The sequence below is a fragment of the Hypanus sabinus genome, chromosome 31 (assembly GCF_030144855.1).
Source record: "Hypanus sabinus isolate sHypSab1 chromosome 31, sHypSab1.hap1, whole genome shotgun sequence".
Classification (NCBI taxonomy): Eukaryota; Metazoa; Chordata; class Chondrichthyes; order Myliobatiformes; family Dasyatidae; genus Hypanus; species Hypanus sabinus.
The window spans coordinates 32,899,141-32,916,829 of record NC_082736.1 but is presented as its reverse complement, the minus strand read 5'-3'; the positions used below and the strand labels follow the sequence as shown (position 1 = coordinate 32,916,829).

The following is a 17,689-nucleotide window of genomic DNA, read 5'->3' as shown; positions in this document are numbered from 1 at the left end:
ACTATTTGTCTGCCTCCTACATCTTAGAGGTGACTACTTCCCTGTAGCTCCTATCAATCACTTCCTCCAGTTCCTGTATGAAGCTCATCGAGCTGGAATTCCGGTTCCTTAACACATTCGATCGGGTGGAAAGGGTGGACTTGTTGAGCCATGGATTGGGTTTTAAAATCTATCCACGTGGACCATCGTACGACTGTATTTGGAACCAGTCGACCCAAAGGTACCAGATTTCCGATATTGCAACAGCGACGACAACTCAGTCAATGGAGTTAATTAGATTCTTTATTTATGGACTGTTGGTTCCTGTTTACACCAGCCCAGCACCTCCTTTACGCATCAGCAGTTACCTTCAGTGCCGTCTTGAATAAATATGATCAGCAATGAAAATCCCAGCAGCAACACCAACAACACCAGCAGCAACTACAGGAGCAGTTGGCAGAGCCAATGCGCCAAAAACACAGCTACCAATAAATCCACCTATGGAACCTCCAATAGAAACAATAACCTGTGGATAAAGATCACACAAATTACAGTAAAAATGCAATAAAACAGTTTCAAGTGACTGGTGGAGGCACAGCTCAAACACTATCTATAAATTAGCCAACAGTACCACTGTTGTCAGAATCTCATCTGGCACCAAGGAGACCTACAGCTGTGAGACAGATCAGCTGGTTGAGTGGTGTCACAGCGACGACAGCCTTGCACCCAACGTCGGTCAGACCAATGAACTGATAATCGGACTTCTGGGAGATAAAGTCAGGCGAACACACACCAGTTCTCATTGAGGGGTCACCAGTGGAAAGGGTGAGCGGCTTCAAGAAGAAGGCACATCAGCAGCTCCATTAGTAGATTTCACATATCACCAAAGACTCTTACAAATTTCTACCGTTACATGGTGGTGAACATTCACATCGGTAACATTGCCCCCCTGCTACGGTGGTTCCAATGTGCAGGGTCACAAGAGGGTACAGAATGATGTTGACTCAGTCAGTTCCATCACTGGCATGTACTGCAGGGGTGGTCATGGCACAAACAATAGGAGCATTGAGATTGACACATGATTGTGAAGGAAGTGGCAGGACATGTGGACGCTGTGTAGGTAGAAGGAAAAGTTTAGTTGGCCATTTGATTACTAATTTAATTATTTAGGCAGAGTGTTTGGGCTGAATGACCTGTTCCTGTGCTGTTCCTTCTATGTTCTACTTTGGTCATTTTTGTGTCTTTGCACTGTACTCCTGCCATAGGGCGACACAATTTGATACCATCCCAGTCAGTGATATTCATTGTGATTCTGATTCTGGTCCAACTTTTTCTCCAACCCGAACCCTAGTGGACTGAGTGGAATCTCCTTGCCATTCTTGTTTCATAAAGCCTTTAAACATCGAACCCCCCCCCCCCCCCGTAACATGTCCTGTATATTTAGATAGCTGCTGGGTGGGAGAAATATGCCCCCAAACCACCTCACCAAATCATGCTATGCACTTACCTGATATGATATATTTTTTCCATAACGAACCAAATTAACAAAGTGCTCGCAATTTGCTTCCAATACTTTGTAGTTAATTTTTTTTCCAATTTTTGATTTTGCCCTTTTTACGATCTCAGCAGGGGGAAGGGGTCTCCAGATTCTGTCTGAATTGTTGTTGATGCACCAGCGATCATTTCCAGTGACCCTAGCAAGAGGCTCTTTCTTAACCACAGCAATGTCTGTAGAACTAGAATATCCAATAGACACAGCCACACTTGCTCCATCTAGAACAAATGTGAAAGGGTTTTGTTTTACTGAACCTGATCAAGCCCACAGTGCCAATTAAATGAAATATGACAGAGATTGCTTCAATCCAAGATATGTTCAATAGGAGAAAAAATCAGTAGCATTTACCTGAAGTTAAATGTACGACATCCCCACCTCCAATGTAGATGGCCCAATGTTTAAATCCACTCCGGGATATTTCAATCAAGTCTCCAGGTTGTGGATGAGGGGAAGGCTGGAAATGAGGCAGGGGTCACATTAGAAAGCAGTAGTGGATATTTGAAAATGTATTTATTTATTGATCTATGGATTCTAGTGGTTAGGTCACCAAACAATAACTTGAGTCTGGGCTTGCAGGATTGCATACCGAATCTGCAGGTCATTCTGGTCTCTCTCTATGCCTATTTTCCCGGTGAATCTGTGCTGCAATGTCTCCAAGGCTGCTTTACCTTTCCAGGATTGTGGGGTCTGAAATGGATGGAAGTAATTTAGATGAGCCTGCTAATTGTACGGCAAAATAATCGCCATTCCTGGTGATTCCTGGTGTCCCGGCCACTTGAGAAGCAGGTAAGTATTTCACTTGTCATTGTGAGTGTTTCTCAGCTGATCGTCACTTCTGGTCAGGAAAATAATTGCAGCTGTCTGCTGATCCACGATTATCAGCATTATAAGTGACTCTGCCCAGGAATTACGGATTGCCTTATCAATGTACAGGAAGGATCAGATTGTGGCAGATGGGTTTAAGGAAGGCATTCCCTGTCCATTGGTTGGTTTCAATGAAACTGGTGCCTAGGAAGAATATGGTGTCCAATAGCACTTAGATCCACATTGATGAAGTGTTTTGAGAGGTATTAAAACTCATCATGTCAACATATCAACTCCTGTCTGAGAAATTACTTGGATCCTCTCCAATTTCCTTACTGAAGCAACAGGTCCACAGCAGATGCCATCTCATTGGCTCTTCACTCAAACCTGGAACATCAAGATGTTCCATCATACACCAAGATGTTCTTTGTCAACTTCAACTCAACATTCAATATTATCATCCCAACAAAACTGATCAATAAGCTCCAAGTCCTTGGTCCAATACCTTCTGTTCAATTGGATCCTGGATTTCCTCACTTGCAGACCCAGTCAGTTCGGATTGGCAACAACATCTCCTTCACATCTTCCAACAGTACAGGTGCACCACAAGGCTGTGTGCTTAGCACCTGCTCTACTCACTTTACATGACTGTGTAGCTAAGCACAGCTCCAATGCCACATTCAAGTCTGCTGATGATGCTATTGTTGTACGCTGAATCAAAGGTGGTGATGAATCTGCATATAGGTAGGTAGAGTGGTGCCACAACAACAACCTCACTCATTGTCATCAAGATAAAGAAGCTGATTATTGACTTGAGAGGAAGGAAATCAGAGGTCCATGAGCCAGTCCTCCTCAGAGGATCAGAGGTAGAGAGGGTTAGCAATTTTAAATTTGGTGTTATTATTATGAGGAAAGCGTGGCAGAGCCTCTCCTTGGGAGTTTGCAAGGTTTCGAATGACATCTAAAAGTCTGACAAACTTCTATAGATATTTGGTGCAGTGTATATTGACTGACTCCACTACAGCCTGGTATGGAAATACTGATGTCCTTGAATGGAAAATCCTACAAAAAGTAGGGGATACAGCCCAGTCCATCACGGGTAAAGCCCTCCCCACCATTGAGCACATCTACATGAAACGCTGTCTCGGGAAAGAAAGCAGCATCCGTCATCAAAGACCCACCACCCAGGACTTACTGTCTTCACACTGCTGCCATCAGGAGGAAGGTGCAGGAGCCTCAGGACCACGTGACCAGGTTCAGGAACAGTTCTTGCCCCTCAACCAACAGGTTCTTGAAGTAAAAGAGATAACTTCATTCAACCTCACTGGCCCCATCATTAAAATGACCCACAACCTATGGACTCACTTTCAAGGACTCTTCATCTCATGTTCTTCATATTTATTGTGTTTCTATAATTATTATTCTTTTATTTCTCTATGTTCACAGTTTGTTATCTTTTTTTGTCAACACTGTTTGAATGCCCAAGTGTTCTTTCATTGATTCTGTGATGGTTATTATTCTAGGGTGGATTTATTGAGTATGCCCGCAAGAACATGAATCTCTGGGTTGTATATGGTGACATATATGTACTTTGACAATAAATTTACTTTGAACTTGAAACCAGAATCTCGGAAATAGAGACAGAGGTGAACCTGGAAGAAACAAGGGGTCCGAGATATGTTTGAACAATAGCAAGATTGGAAATTAAATCCAAATGTTTGATTTTAGTGTGAAATTTAGTTGTTGCCTTGCTTATTCAATTAGTGTAGCCTCTCACTGCTTGAAGTGAGGCTTCTCATAAAAGCTTCCCCACCCTGGGGAGGGAGGGGATTGTGTCTTTCCTCTCCGTCACAGACGTAAGCAGTGACCAAATGTCTCTGTACATCAGTCCCCTAATCATTAGTGTCCTTCAACTCTGAGCTGACTCAACAATCTATGGTCTCACTTTCAAGGTCTCCAATACTCCTATTCTCAGTATTATTGCATTACTTATTTACTATTATTATATTTTTCGAATCTTTTCTCTGCTCAAGCTGGTACAGTCATGGCTAAGCACGCTCATTTCTCAATTGCTAGGAGCTTTTGTTCTGTTCTAGTGGTGTTTAGTATTGTGGCTTTTCTGAAGGTTTATATCAATATTACTGTGTAGACCTAATTCTTTAATGCCATTGTGTAGTGACTTTGGGATGATACCAGTTGTTGAAATTACTATCAGGACAATGTATACCCTGTTCATGGTCTGTAGTCATTCAATTTCCTCTTTTAGAGTCATGGAAAAGTACAGTCAAGGAACAGATCCTTCGGCCCATCTAGTCCATGCTGAAACCTCTTAAACTGCCTACTCCCATCAACCTGCACCTGGACCATAGCCCTCCAGACCCCTCCCATCCATGTACCTATCCAAACTTCCCTTAAATGTTGCAATTGAGCTTACATGCACCACCTCCGCTGTCAGCTCATTCCGCTCTCTCACCAACCTCAGAGTGCAGAAGTTTCCCCTCATGTCCCCCTTAAACTTCTCACCTTTAATCCATGACCTCTGGTTGTAGTCTCATCCAACCTCAGTGGAAAAATCCTGCTTGCATTTACCCTACTATACCCCTCATAATTTTGTATTACTGAATCAAATCTCCACTCAATCTTCTACGTTCTGAGGAATAGAGTCCTAATCTGTTCAACCTTTCCATTTCACTCAGGTCCTCCAGACTCAGCAACGGCCTTGGGTCTTGGCCCAAAATGTCAAATGTACTTTCTCCCCCACAGATGCTGCCTGGCCTGCTGAGTTCCTCCAGTGTTTTGCGTGTGTCAGCAACATCCTTGTAAATTTTCTCTACGTTCTTTCAATCTCATTTTCATCTTACCTGCAGGTAGGTGACCAAATTCAGCATTTTTCGAGTGTTGTTCACTTATTGTATGTTGTTTGTGTATGGAATGGATATATCCATTAAGTGAGTTGTTATCACTTGTTTTATTGTATCTGTCCAGTTTGTCTTCATTTGCACATTGATTGTTTGTCCGTCTTGATTTGTGTGTGGATTTTCATTGATTCTATTGTATTTCATTGTTCTACTGTGAATGCCTGCACAAAAATGAATCTCGGTGACATATGTGTGCTTCGATAATAAATTTACTTTGTACTTTGGCTATCCCTCCATTTCATTCAGGATGTTGGCCACCTACTCATTCTTGACAAATCTGCCCCTTTACATTACTCACTCTGCTTCACCAGCCCTCTAAAGTCCTTTTTTAGAGAGAACGTGCAAAAGACAACAAATTGTGCAAGTGCAAAAGGAAAAGGGAAATATGCTGCGAAGGAAAAAGGAAATGTCTGAAATAAGAACTTCGCATGGTATATTGTATACATTTCTCTGATTTTAAATGTACCTATTGAAATAAATAATAAATAAATATGCAATAAATATCAGGAACGTGAGATTAGTTCCTGAAAGTGAGTCCATAGGTTGTGGGAACAGTTCGGTGATGGAACTGTTCCTGAACTGTGTCACTGATAATAATCCTGATTCTGATTCATCACCTGAACATGGCATGAGAGCAAAGAAAACTACAGGAAAATATCCAACTACATCTAGTCCCGCCTATTGTCAACAGATTCTGGTCTCCCTGTTGGCGGGTGGACCTCAGCCATTTCCTAACTGGCGGACTCAGATCTGGCTGGCATCACTATCTGGGAGCAACACACACAAAATTCTGGAGCAATTCAGCAGGTCAGGCAACATTGATGCAAATTAACGAACTGTTGATGTTTTGGGCCGAGAACACACATTTTTTTTGTGAGTTGTCCTGGATTTCCAGCACCTGTGGAATCTCTTTATCAATAAGCAGGAACACAACAGCCTGGTGACTGAAGTTGAGATTAAAAAATGTTTCTAACAAACTTAGCTTTCGACTTGACATATTCACTTTGAACACCGCTACAGATGGAATATCTGTTTCTTCTCAAAGTACTTGTTTTATTCTTGGCATGAGTTTGGACTTGATTTTGCTTTTTAATGCAAGAAATTCACAAATCTAATGCCAGAGAGGAGCCAAAACTGACTTTCTCTAGGACTTTGTGAATCACCCGCCACAACCCACGGTACTTCGGCACAGCACACTGATCAAGTCCCAGGGATGTAGTGCATTCCCCCTCCCACATAAACTAATGCCGTGACCAAAGGAACTTTTCTCCACTCGATATGTGGGCTGTTTGCCTGGACCGAGGGTTGCCACTGATATAAGATCAGACTAAAATAATATTCAGGTAGTTATTAATAAAGGTAACAGAGTGAGTGAGTGAGTGAGTGTGTGTGTGTGTGTGTGTGTGTGTGTGTGTGTGTGTGTGTGTGGTTCATAGACTCTTAAGTATAAACATGGCACACAAGAACAACGTCTCACAGAGACAGATGTCTCACCCCACACACACAGAGATTCACAATCTTGCCCACATCTTTTTCGAGGGCTCCCCTCTCCCTTCTATGTGTTTCCTTCAATTAACCCTTCCCCCAGCTGATTTCCCCAGTCCCCTCCCTCCCAGAATTGTCCCATTTACTCCCCATCTCTATGAACCTCTTCCCCCTCTACCCTGCAGCATCCTCTCCAGCATCCCCACATCCACATTCCCACCAACTCAGCCCTGTTCACTCTCTGAGGCTGCCCATCAGTCGCTGCTGTTTGCCCTTCTCAGGGCTGTTTGCCGATCACTGATCACAGGGGCCACCACTTCGTCCATTGTCTCAGCAGCCATGTTATTCCCAAAGCCACTTGGAGTCAAGGAAACCCTCAGGGAAATCTCTAGCAAAGGTGCTGGAGTTACGCAGCGGGTCAGACAGCATTCATTGAGGATAATGCCAGTGGACATTTTGTATCGAGAGCTTTCATCAGGAAAATCTCCCTCTGTGTCCAGTCCGACCTGTTGTCAGCAGATTCAAGTTTCCCTGTACTCTACACGTATCTGACTGAGGGAGACGGGTGTGTCTGACATCGATAACTGGGAACCTGACTGGTGACCAAAGTTCAGTTAAAAACATTTCAAAGGAACTTACATTTAGATTCGGCATTTTCACTGCGAACGTCCTCTGATTTTCACAACACTTCAGATTAGAATGTACCTTTCTTCTGAAAGTTACTGGTTTCTATCCTTTGTGCACTACGTTTGCAACTTGCTTTCGCTTTCACTCGTGAAACTTCCTGTCCAGCCTGTTTCTAATCCCGTTGTATTGGTGCAATGAAGTGTTTAGCTGCAGTGATATTAAATGTAAATAGCATCTTGTATTCATTATTAACAAGATAATCACATGAGTTGCACCCAATCTTGAGAGAGAGAGATTTCAATTCCCTGAGCATCTTATTTTCACCTTGTTAGTCCAGTCCCTGTCCACCTCCATCCCCCACCAGGAAAGCATCAAAGGAGGAGGAGAAAATGGGGACGCGATGCATCTCTCTGGAGATGGACATCTGTTCCGTGTTAAATAGGGGAACCGTGCACAATTCTGATTTGATGGAGGCAGATGTGAGAGCGTGGAGGAACATCTGGAGAAACTTCTGAAATGCCCGCTTCGCTGCTGCTGCGGGGTCCGGAATCTCCGGAGGAGAAGGCCCCTGTGGTGAACTATGTGCCTGTCTGGACACACCCCCTTCTGACTGCTCCTGTGGCTCCTCCCACAGGCCCTGTAGAAAGGCGATTCAGGTCTAATCTTCTGCCTCATTCTCCAGGATGTAATATGATGGTCACTCACTGCTGGTTCCTTCTTCAGTCAATAAAAGCCGATATCTCGCCTTACGTCTCAGTGTGAGTTATTGATGGTGCATCAGCCCCGAGACCTCGGCTTTGCTTGTTTCGGCGGCCGGGACGAGGTCGATGGCGCTCGGGAGGTTGTATCGGAGGGGCTGGTCGGAGGCTGGAAGTTTTCGGATGGAGTCTGCTGTCATCTGGTGCTTCCGAGGCATTGTCAGTGCTGGAAGATTATGGCAGGGAGAGTTCTCCCGTTTGCTGCCTGATATCGGGACTACTGGAGTCGATCGGGACTTGAGACGTTTTAAACCGTGTCCATGGTCTGCGTCTATCGAATTACGGTATTGCTTTGCACTGCTGTAACTATATATAATGATTTTGTGGGTTTTTGTCAATGTGAGTTTTTGGATTGTCCTGTTTTTAGTGATATCACTCTGAAGGAACATTGTATCATTTCTTAATGCATGTAGACATTTCTAAATGACAATAAACGAGGACTGAATATCCTCATAATCTAATCTACACTTCTTTCTGCACACCAGACCCAACCAGTTCCCCTCCACCACCACTCTCCTCCATCTGGCAGAACGTACCCTCACTCTTAATAATTTCTCCTTTGGCTCCTCCCACTTCCTTCAAACAAAAGGTGTAGCCATGGGCACTCGATGGGTCCAGGCTGTGCCTGTCTGTTTGTGGTTTCGTGAAACAGTCTGTGTTCCAAGCCTACACCGGTGTCACTTCCCCTCTTTTCCTATGCGACATCAACGACTGCACGGTGCTGCTTCCTGCACCCATACTGATCCCGTTGTCTTCATCAACTTTGCCTCCAACTTCCACCCTGCCCTCAAATTTACCTGGTCTATTTCAGACACCTCCCTCCCCTTTCTCAATGTCTCTATCTCTGGAGGCAGAGTGTAGGCTTGGAACACAGACTGTTTCACGAAACCACAAACAGACAGGCACAGCCTGGACCCATCGAGTGCCCATGGCTACACCTTTTGTTTGAAGGAAGTGGGAGGAGCCAAAGGAGAAATTATTAAGAGTGAGGGTACGTTCTGCCAGATGGAGGAGAGTGGTGGTGGAGGGGAACTGGTTGGGTCTGGTGTGCAGAAAGAAGTGTAGATTAGATTATGAGGATATTCAGTCCTCGTTTATTGTCATTTAGAAATGTCTACATGCATTAAGAAATGATACAATGTTCCTTCAGAGTGATATCACTAAAAACAGGACAATCCAAAAACTCACATTGACAAAAACCCACAAAATCATTATATATAGTTACAGCAGTGCAAAGCAATACCGTAATTCGATAGATGCAGACCATGGACACGGTTTAAAACGTCTCAAGTCCCGATCGACTCCAGTAGTCCCGATATCAGGCAGCAAACGGGAGAACTCTCCCTGCCATAATCTTCCAGCACTGACAATGCCTCGGAAGCACCAGATGACAGCAGACTCCATCCGAAAACTTCCAGCCTCCGACCAGCCCCTCCGATACAACCTCCCGAGCGCCATCGACCTCGTCCCGGCCGCCGAAACAAGCAAAGCCGAGGTCTCGGGGCTGATGCACCATCAATAACTCACACTGAGACGTAAGGCGAGATATCGGCTTTTATTGACTGAAGAAGGAACCAGCAGTGAGTGACCATCATATTACATCCTGGAGAATGAGGCAGAAGATTAGACCTGAATCGCCTTTCTACAGGGCCTGTGGGAGGAGCCACAGGAGCAGTCAGAAGGGGGTGTGTCCAGACAGGCACATAGTTCACCACAGGGGCCTTCTCCTCCGGAGATTCCGGACCCCGCAGCAGCAGCGAAGCGGGCATTTCAGAAGTTTCTCCAAATGTTCCTCCACGCTCTCACATCTGCCTCCATCAAATCAGAATTGTGCACGGTTCCCCTATTTAACACGGAACAGATGTCCATCTCCAGAGAGATGCATCGCGTCCCCATTTTCTCCTCCTCCTTTGATGCTTTCCTGGTGGGGGATGGAGGTGGACAGGGACTGGACTAACAAGGTGAAAATAAGATGCTCAGGGAATTGAAATCTCTCTCTCTCAAGATTGGGTGCAACTCATGTGATTATCTTGTTAATAATGAATACAAGATGCTATTTACATTTAATATCACTGCAGCTAAACACTTCATTGCACCAATACAACGGGATTAGAAACAGGCTGGACAGGAAGTTTCACGAGTGAAAGCGAAAGCAAGTTGCAAACGTAGTGCACAAAGGATAGAAACCAGTAACTTTCAGAAGAAAGGTACATTCTAATCTGAAGTGTTGTGAAAATCAGAGGACGTTCGCAGTGAAAATGCCGAATCTAAATGTAAGTTCCTTTGAAATGTTTTTAACTGAACTTTGGTCACCAGTCAGGTTCCCAGTTATCGATGTCAGACACACCCGTCTCCCTCAGTCAGATACGTGTAGAGTACAGGGAAACTTGAATCTGCTGACAACAGGTCGGACTGGACACAGAGGGAGATTTTCCTGATGAAAGCTCTCGATACAAAATGTCCACTGGCATTATCCTCAATGAATGCTGTCTGACCCGCTGCGTAACTCCAGCACCTTTGCTAGAGATTTCCCTGAGGGTTTCCTTGACTCCAAGTGGCCTTGGGAATAACATGGCTGCTGAGACAATGGACGAGGTAGTGCCAGCTGTGATCAGTGATCGGCAAACAGCCCTGAGAAGGGCAAACAGCGGCATTTAGTGGGCGGCCTCAGAGACTGGACAGGGTTGAGTCAGTGGGAACGTGGATTTGGGGGTGCTGGAGAGGACACTGCAGGGCAGAGGGGTAAGAGGTTCATAGAGATGGGGAGTAAATGGGACAATTCTGGGAAGGAGGGGACTGGGGGAATCAGCTGGGGTAAGGGTTAATTGAAGGAAACACATAGAAGGGAGAGGGAAGCCCTGGAAAAAGATGTGGGCAAGATTTAATCTCTGTGTGTATGTGTGTGTGGGTTGTAGGGGTGGGGTGTACTTGTGTGCCAAGTGCTAATGAAATGTGCATTCATCAGCATAAACGAGCCAAGGCAGATTCTCTGAGATAACGATATTCCAGAACATGAAGCTGCTCACCCTTTCCACCACTGACTCCTCAATGAGGACTGGTGTGACTTCCCCTGATTTCCCCCTCCTGAAGTCCACAATCAATTCATCGGTCTTTCTTAAGTTAAATGCATTCAACCAGCTGATCTATCTCACTCCTGTCATCATCATCCAAGATATTAACAACAACACGGGTATTATTGGTGAATTTCTAGATGACATTTGAGCTGAAAGCCATACATACAGAGAGAGAAGAAAATAGACTAAACACACATGTTTTAAGTGTGCTTGTGTTTATTGCTATGGAGGACGGGATGTTATTACCAATACACAGTGACAGATGGCCTTTTGTCCAATTTAGTCCATGCAGACCTGATCTTCTGCCCAGTCCCATCTACCCGTACCTGGAGAATGTCCCATCCAAACTTCTCTTCAGCATTACAATTGAGCCTAGCACTGCAACTTCCACTGGCAGCTCATTCTACTATCCACTAAGTGAAGAAGTTCCTCCTGAGATTCCCCTTAAATATTTCAACATTCACCCCAAACCGATCATCGATGGTTCTACTCTCACCCAACCTGAGGGGAAAGAGGCTGCTTGCATAGAACCATAGAATACAGCACAGTACAGGCCCTTCAGCCCTCCATGTTATGCTGACCCATATAATACCCCCTTTACCTCTAGAAGATAACCTCTCATTATGCTGCCCTCCAGGGCACAAAGTCCTAATCTATTCAAACTTCCCAAAGGCCCAGAAGCTCAAATCTCATTGTGTTTATCCAAATATTGATACAAACTGTCCCTCAGAATACCTTCCAATAACTAACTCACAACCAACACCAGACTCACTGCATGCTTCATGAGGAAATCTGCAGATGCTGGAAATTCAAGCAGCACACACAAAATGCTGGTGGAACGCAGCAGGCCAGGCAGCATCTATAGAGAGAAGCACTGTCAACGTTTCGGGCCGAGATCCTCCGTCAGGACTAACTGAAAAGAAAGATAGTAAGAGATTTGAAAGGAGGAGGGGGAGGGGGAAATGCGAAACGTTAGGAGAAGACCGGAGGGGGGTGGGGTGAAGCTGAGAGCCGGAAAGGTGATTGGCAAAAGGGATACAGAGCTGGAGAAGGGAAAGGATCATGGGACAGGAGGCCGAGGGAGAAAGAAAGGGGGAGGGGAGCACCAGAGGAAGATGGAGAACAGGCAGAGTGATGGACAGAGAGAGGAAAAAAAAGGGAGGGGGAAAAATAAATAAATCAGGGATGGGGTAAGAAGGGGAGGTGGGGCATTAACGGAAGTTAGAGAAGTCAAAGTTCAAGCCATTAGATTGGAGACTACCCAGGCACTACATAAGGTGTTGTTCCTCCGATCTGAGTGTGGCTTCATTTTGACAGTAGAGAAGGCCATGGATAGACATATCAGAATGGGAATGGGACGAGGAATTAAAATGTGTAGCCACTGGGAGATCCTGCATTCTCTGGCGGACCGAGCATAGGTGTTCAGTGAAATGGTCTCCCAGTCTGTGTCAGGTTTCACCAATATATAAAAGGCCACACCGGGAGCACCGGACACAGTATACCACACCAGCCGACTCACAGGTGAGGTGTCGCCTCACCTGGAAGGACTGTCTGGGGCCCTGAATGGTGGTGAGGGAGAAAGTGTTAGGGCAGGTGTAGCACTTGTTCCGCTTACAAGGATAAGAGCCAGGAGGGAGATTGGTGTGAAGGGATGGGGGGGGAGGGGACGAGTGGACAAGGGAGTCACATAGGGAGAGATCCTTGCGGAAAGCAGGGGGGGAGGGAAAGATGTGCTTGGTAGTGGGATCCCGTTGGAGGTGGCGGAAGTTACAGAAAATTATACGTGGGACCCGGAGGCTGGTGGGGTGGTAGGTAAGGACAAGGAGAACCCTATCCCGAGTGGGGTGGTGGGTGGATGGGGTGAGGGCAGATGTGCGGGGAATGGGAGAGATGCGTTTGAGAGCAGAGTTGATGGTGGAAGAAGGGAAGCTCTGGTCTTCTGCCTGCTCTGGATCTCTTTATTGCTAATTGCTGACAGGACATCAACCGTCTTGACTTCACCACACCTTGTTCCGACTCCAACCTCACTCTTTCTGAACGCTCTGCTCTCCACTCCCTCCACACCAATCCCAACCTTTCTATAAAACCCGCTGATAAAGGGGGTGCTGTTGTAGTCAGGCGTACTGACCTCTACCTGGCTGAGGCACAGTGACAACTCGCTGATACCTCCTCTTATTTACCCCTCGATCATGACCACACTAAGGAGCACCAGGCCACTGTCTCCCACACCATCACCAACCTTATCAGCTCTGGGGATCTCCCATCCACTGCCACCAACCTCATAGTTCCCACACCCCGCACTTGCCGTTTCTACCTCCTACCCAAGATCCACAAATCTGCCTGTCCAGATAGACCTATTGTCTCAGATTGCTCCTGCGCCACCGAACTCATTTCTGCATACCTTGACACTGTCTTATCCCCCCTTATTCAATCTCTTCCCACCTATGTTCGTGACATTTCTCACGCTTAGAATTTTTTCAATGATTTTAAGTTCCCTGGCCTTCACCGCCTTATATTCACCATGGACATCCAGTCCCTATATACCTCCATCCCCCACCCAGACGGTCTCAAAGCTCTTCACTTCTTTTTGGATTCCAGACCTAACCAATTCCACTCTCCTCCATCTAGCAGAATTAGTTCTTACTCTCAATAATTTCTTCTTTGGCTACTCCCACTTCCTCTAAACCAAAGATGTAGCCATGGGCACCTGCATGGTTCCCAGCTATGCCTGCCTTTTTGTTGGCTTTATGGAACAGTCTATGTTCCAAGCCTATACGGGTATCTGTCCCCCTCTTTTCCTTCACTACATCGACGACTGCATTGGTGCTGCCTCCTGCACACATGCTGAGCTCGTCGACTTCATTAACTTTGCCTCCAACTTTCACCCTTCCCTCAAATTTACCATTCCGACACCTCCCTCCCCTTTCTTGATCTTTCTGTCTCCATCTCTGGAGACGGCTTATCTACTGATATCTACTGTAAGCCTACAGGCTCTCACAGCTACCTGGACTATTCCTCTTCCCACCCTGTCCCTTGCAAAAATGCCATCCCTTTCTCGCAATTCCTCCATCTCTGCCACATCTGCTCTCAGGATGAGGCTTTTCATTCTAGGATGAAGGAAATGTCTTCCTTTTTTAAACAAAGGGGCTTCCCTTCGTCCACCATCAACTCTCCTCTCAAACACATCTCTCCCATTTCCCACACATCTGCCCTCACCCCATCCACCCGCAACCCCACGGGATAGGGTTCCCCTCGTCCTTACCTACCACCCCACCAGCCTCCGGGTCCAACGTATGATTCTCCGTAACTTTCGCCACCTCCAACGGGATCCCACTACCAAGCACATCTTTCCCTCCCCACCCTCTGCTTTCCGCAGGGATCGCTCCCTATGCGACTCCCTTGTCCATTTGTGTCCCCCCCCCCATCCCTTCCCACCGATCTCCCTGCTGGCACTTATCTTTGTAAGTGGAACAAATGTTACACCTGCCCTTACACTTCCACCCTCCCCACCATTCAGAGCCCCAGACAGTCCTTCCAGGTGAGGCGAGACTTCACCTGTGAGTCGGCTGGTGTGGTATACTGCGTCCGGTGCTCTAGGTGTGGCCTTTTATATATTGGTGAGACCCGACGCAGACTGGGAGACCATTTCGCTGAACACCTATGCTCTGTCCACCAGAGGAAACAGGATCTCCCAGTGGCCACACATTTTAATTCCACGTCCCATTCCCATTCTGATATGTCTTTCCATGGCCTTCTCTACTGTCAAGATGAAGCCACACTCAGGTTGGAGGAACAACACCTTATATTCCATCTGGGTAGCCTCCAACCTGATGGCATGAACATTGACTTCTCTAACTTCCGTTAATGCCCCTCCTCCCCTTCTTACCCATCCCTGATTTATTTATTTCCCCCCTTTTTTTTCTTTCTTTCTGTCCATCACTCTGCCTGTTCTCCATCTCTCTCTGGTGCTCCCCTCCCCCTTTCTTTTTCCCTAGGCCTCCTGTTCCATAATCCATTCCCTTCTCCAGCTCTGTATCACTTTCGCCAATCACCTTTCCAGCTCTCAGCTTCACCCCTCCCCCTCCGGTCTTCTCCCACCATTTCGCATTTCCCCCTCCCCCTCCTCCTTTCAAATTTCTTACTATCTTTCCTTTCAGTTAGTCCTGACGAAGGGTCTTGGCCCGAAACGTTGACAGTGCTTCTCCCTATAGATGCTGACTGGCCTGCTGCGTTCCACCAGCATTTTGTGTGTGTTGCTTCACTGCATGCTTTGTTGTTTCCTGGAATGGTAATAAAGGGAGAGGGAGACTGAGGCAACAGAGGGAGGTGTCAGAGGTCATGTCATCAATGATGTAAGTTGGGATCAGAGTCACTTGAAATGGTTTTACTGTACAATCTATTCTTATCATCTGTTAAATCTTCTATCACAGGTTCATTCGATTGTTACCGCTGGTGCAACCATTATTATCGTTGCTGGTGCTACTGCCGTAGTGAAACCTGCTGTCGCTGTTGCTGCAGTTGCTGCCACTATTTACGTTGGTCGCAAAGTTGGACAAATGATTTCAAAAATATGGCGCTGAATGCAGTTACTGATGAGTAACAGGGTGCTGGGCTGGTGCAAACATGAACCAACACTCTAAATAAAGAATTTAATTAACTGAGTTGTCGTCACTATTGTAATATCGGAAATCTGGTACCTTCCTTCAGATCCTCATCAGGTTGACTGGCTCCCATTACAGCACTGCTGTGGACCACTGGACAGATTTCAGAACCAAAACCATTGCACATCAAGTCTGCCTTGATATCCTCAGTGCTACGTAAGCGGGGGGGGGGGGCATGGGAGGGAATGGGAAGTCACATTCTGGGAATTATGAACATTCAACTCTGTGAGGCATGGCAAAAGCAGGGAAAAGACTAGATGTGGGAAGACAGGAGAGTTTCAATGTCATCCATTGGTAGAGATGCCTCTGTCGTTGGGTGTTGCACCTTCTCTTGGTTTGCATCTTATCCTTGGGTATGAAAGAGGCTGTTCCCACAATGCCTCTCTGCTCTCAGCAAAGCTCTTGTAACAATAAGGGCTTAGAGAGGGCCATGAGCTCTCCAAGGAATCAACCACAACTGATTAGACTCCAACAACAGAAATTGTCAACTGTTGACTATTTTGTTGGTCTCAAGAGAATCTGTATATTCATTATCAACTGGGGTGTGCCATTCAGCCCACAGTTCATGTGCCGGCTCGTTGAAGGCCAGTCAGATCCACGTCCTTCCCTTTCCATACAGCTGTGGAAATTTTTCCCTTTCAGATATTCCTTCAATCACCTTCTGAAACATTCATGTTGATTCTGTATCATATACAACCCTGAGAAACATTTTCTTGCAAGTGTTCACAGTAAACAACACAGGATCAATGAAAAAGCCACACACGACTAGATGGACAAACCACCGCTGTAAAAAAGGCAACAAATTGTGCAAATACAAAAAGAGGGTAAGTAATAATAAAAATGCAGTAAATAATAAATATGGACAACATGAGATGAAGAATCCTTGAAAGTGAGTTCATAGGTGCCTTTCTGCACACTGATGTTGTAACGTGTGATTCCTGTCCGCTTGAACCAGTCTGGCCATTCTCCTCTGACCTCTCTCATTAACAAGGTGTTTTCACCCTCAGAACTGCCACTCACTGGATGTTTTTTGATTTTCACACCACTCTCGGTAAACTCTAGAGACTGTTGTGCGTGAAAATCCCAGGAGATCAGCAGTTTCTGTATCACTTAGATCACATTTAATCCCCCATTCCAATGTTTGGTCTGATCACCAACTGAATCTCTTGACCATATCTGCATACTTTTAAGCATCGAGTCACTGCCACGTAATTGGCTGATTAGATATTTGCATTAACCAGACGTACAGTTGTATTGTAATAAAGTGCCACTGAGTGTATTTGGAGTAAAATATTTGACTCACTCATTTGGTGTGGGGAGTGGGGTTAAGGTTAGAGTTAACTAATCATGGAATATGAATGGATGACCAAGCCCATAAGATAAAGGTGCAGAATTAGGCCACTTGGCTTATTGAGTCTGCTCCACCATTTCATGATTGCTGATCTATTTTTCCTCTCAGCCCCAATCTCCTGCCTTCTCCCTGTATCCATTTATCAATCAAGAATCCATCAACCTCTGCCTTAAATATATGTAAAGACTTGACCTGAGGCAACGAACACAGATTCACCATACTCTGGCTTAACAAATGCCTCTTGGGGCTTGGGGGTAGGCACAATGGGGAGGTCCCCAGAGGACATATCATTCACCACATGCACTTAATGGGATTTTCACACACAACGTTGGAGTTGCAGACGTCCAATCAGCATCGGGAGCAGAGCATTTCAACAAGTTTACTTGCAGGTCGGCAAAGCTAGTATAAAGGAGAGCTTTGCAGGCCTTCGGATGTTCCAGAGGTTTAATCAGCATGGGGAGCAGAGCACTGTAAATT

The 17,689-nt window shown here is 45.8% G+C and overlaps 1 protein-coding gene and 1 long non-coding RNA gene across 4 annotated transcripts; one reads left to right on the top strand and one right to left on the bottom strand.

Moving 5' to 3' along the window:
* Window positions 1–248: 248 nt before the first annotated feature.
* On the bottom strand, window positions 249–8,448 carry LOC132383675 (phospholipase A and acyltransferase 3-like). 2 transcript variants are annotated; one of them, XM_059954866.1, is made up of 5 exons: window positions 7,693–8,448; window positions 7,381–7,575; window positions 1,883–1,988; window positions 1,487–1,752; window positions 249–505 (listed from the first exon to the last, which is right to left on the bottom strand). In XM_059954866.1, exons 2-5 carry the CDS (start codon window positions 7,393–7,395, stop codon window positions 350–352), a joined length of 543 nt encoding a protein of 180 aa, XP_059810849.1. In that variant the 5' UTR covers window positions 7,396–7,575; window positions 7,693–8,448; the 3' UTR covers window positions 249–349. The 2 variants fall into 2 exon arrangements, with proteins under 2 accessions (XP_059810849.1, XP_059810848.1); XM_059954865.1 differs by having other exon boundaries at window positions 7,381–8,448.
* Window positions 8,449–9,391: 943 nt separating this feature from the next.
* Window positions 9,392–15,858, top strand: LOC132383673 (uncharacterized). Of its 2 annotated transcripts, XR_009508752.1 has the most exons (3): window positions 9,933–10,087; window positions 10,205–10,399; window positions 15,631–15,858. It is a non-coding gene; the product is annotated as an uncharacterized LOC132383673 (long non-coding RNA). The 2 variants fall into 2 exon arrangements; XR_009508751.1 differs by having other exon boundaries at window positions 9,392–10,399.
* The last annotated feature ends 1,831 nt before the right edge of the window (window positions 15,859–17,689 follow it).

Bases quoted from the DNA above. Each gene is read 5' to 3' on its own strand.
- LOC132383675 (XM_059954865.1), bottom strand. The intron at 1,753-1,882 runs GTAAATGCTACT...CATTTGTTCTAG, and splicing joins TGTCGTACATTTAACTTCAG to ATGGAGCAAGTGTGGCTGTG. The intron at 506-1,486 runs GTAAGTGCATAG...CTTTATCCACAG, and splicing joins GAAAAAATATATCATATCAG to GTTATTGTTTCTATTGGAGG.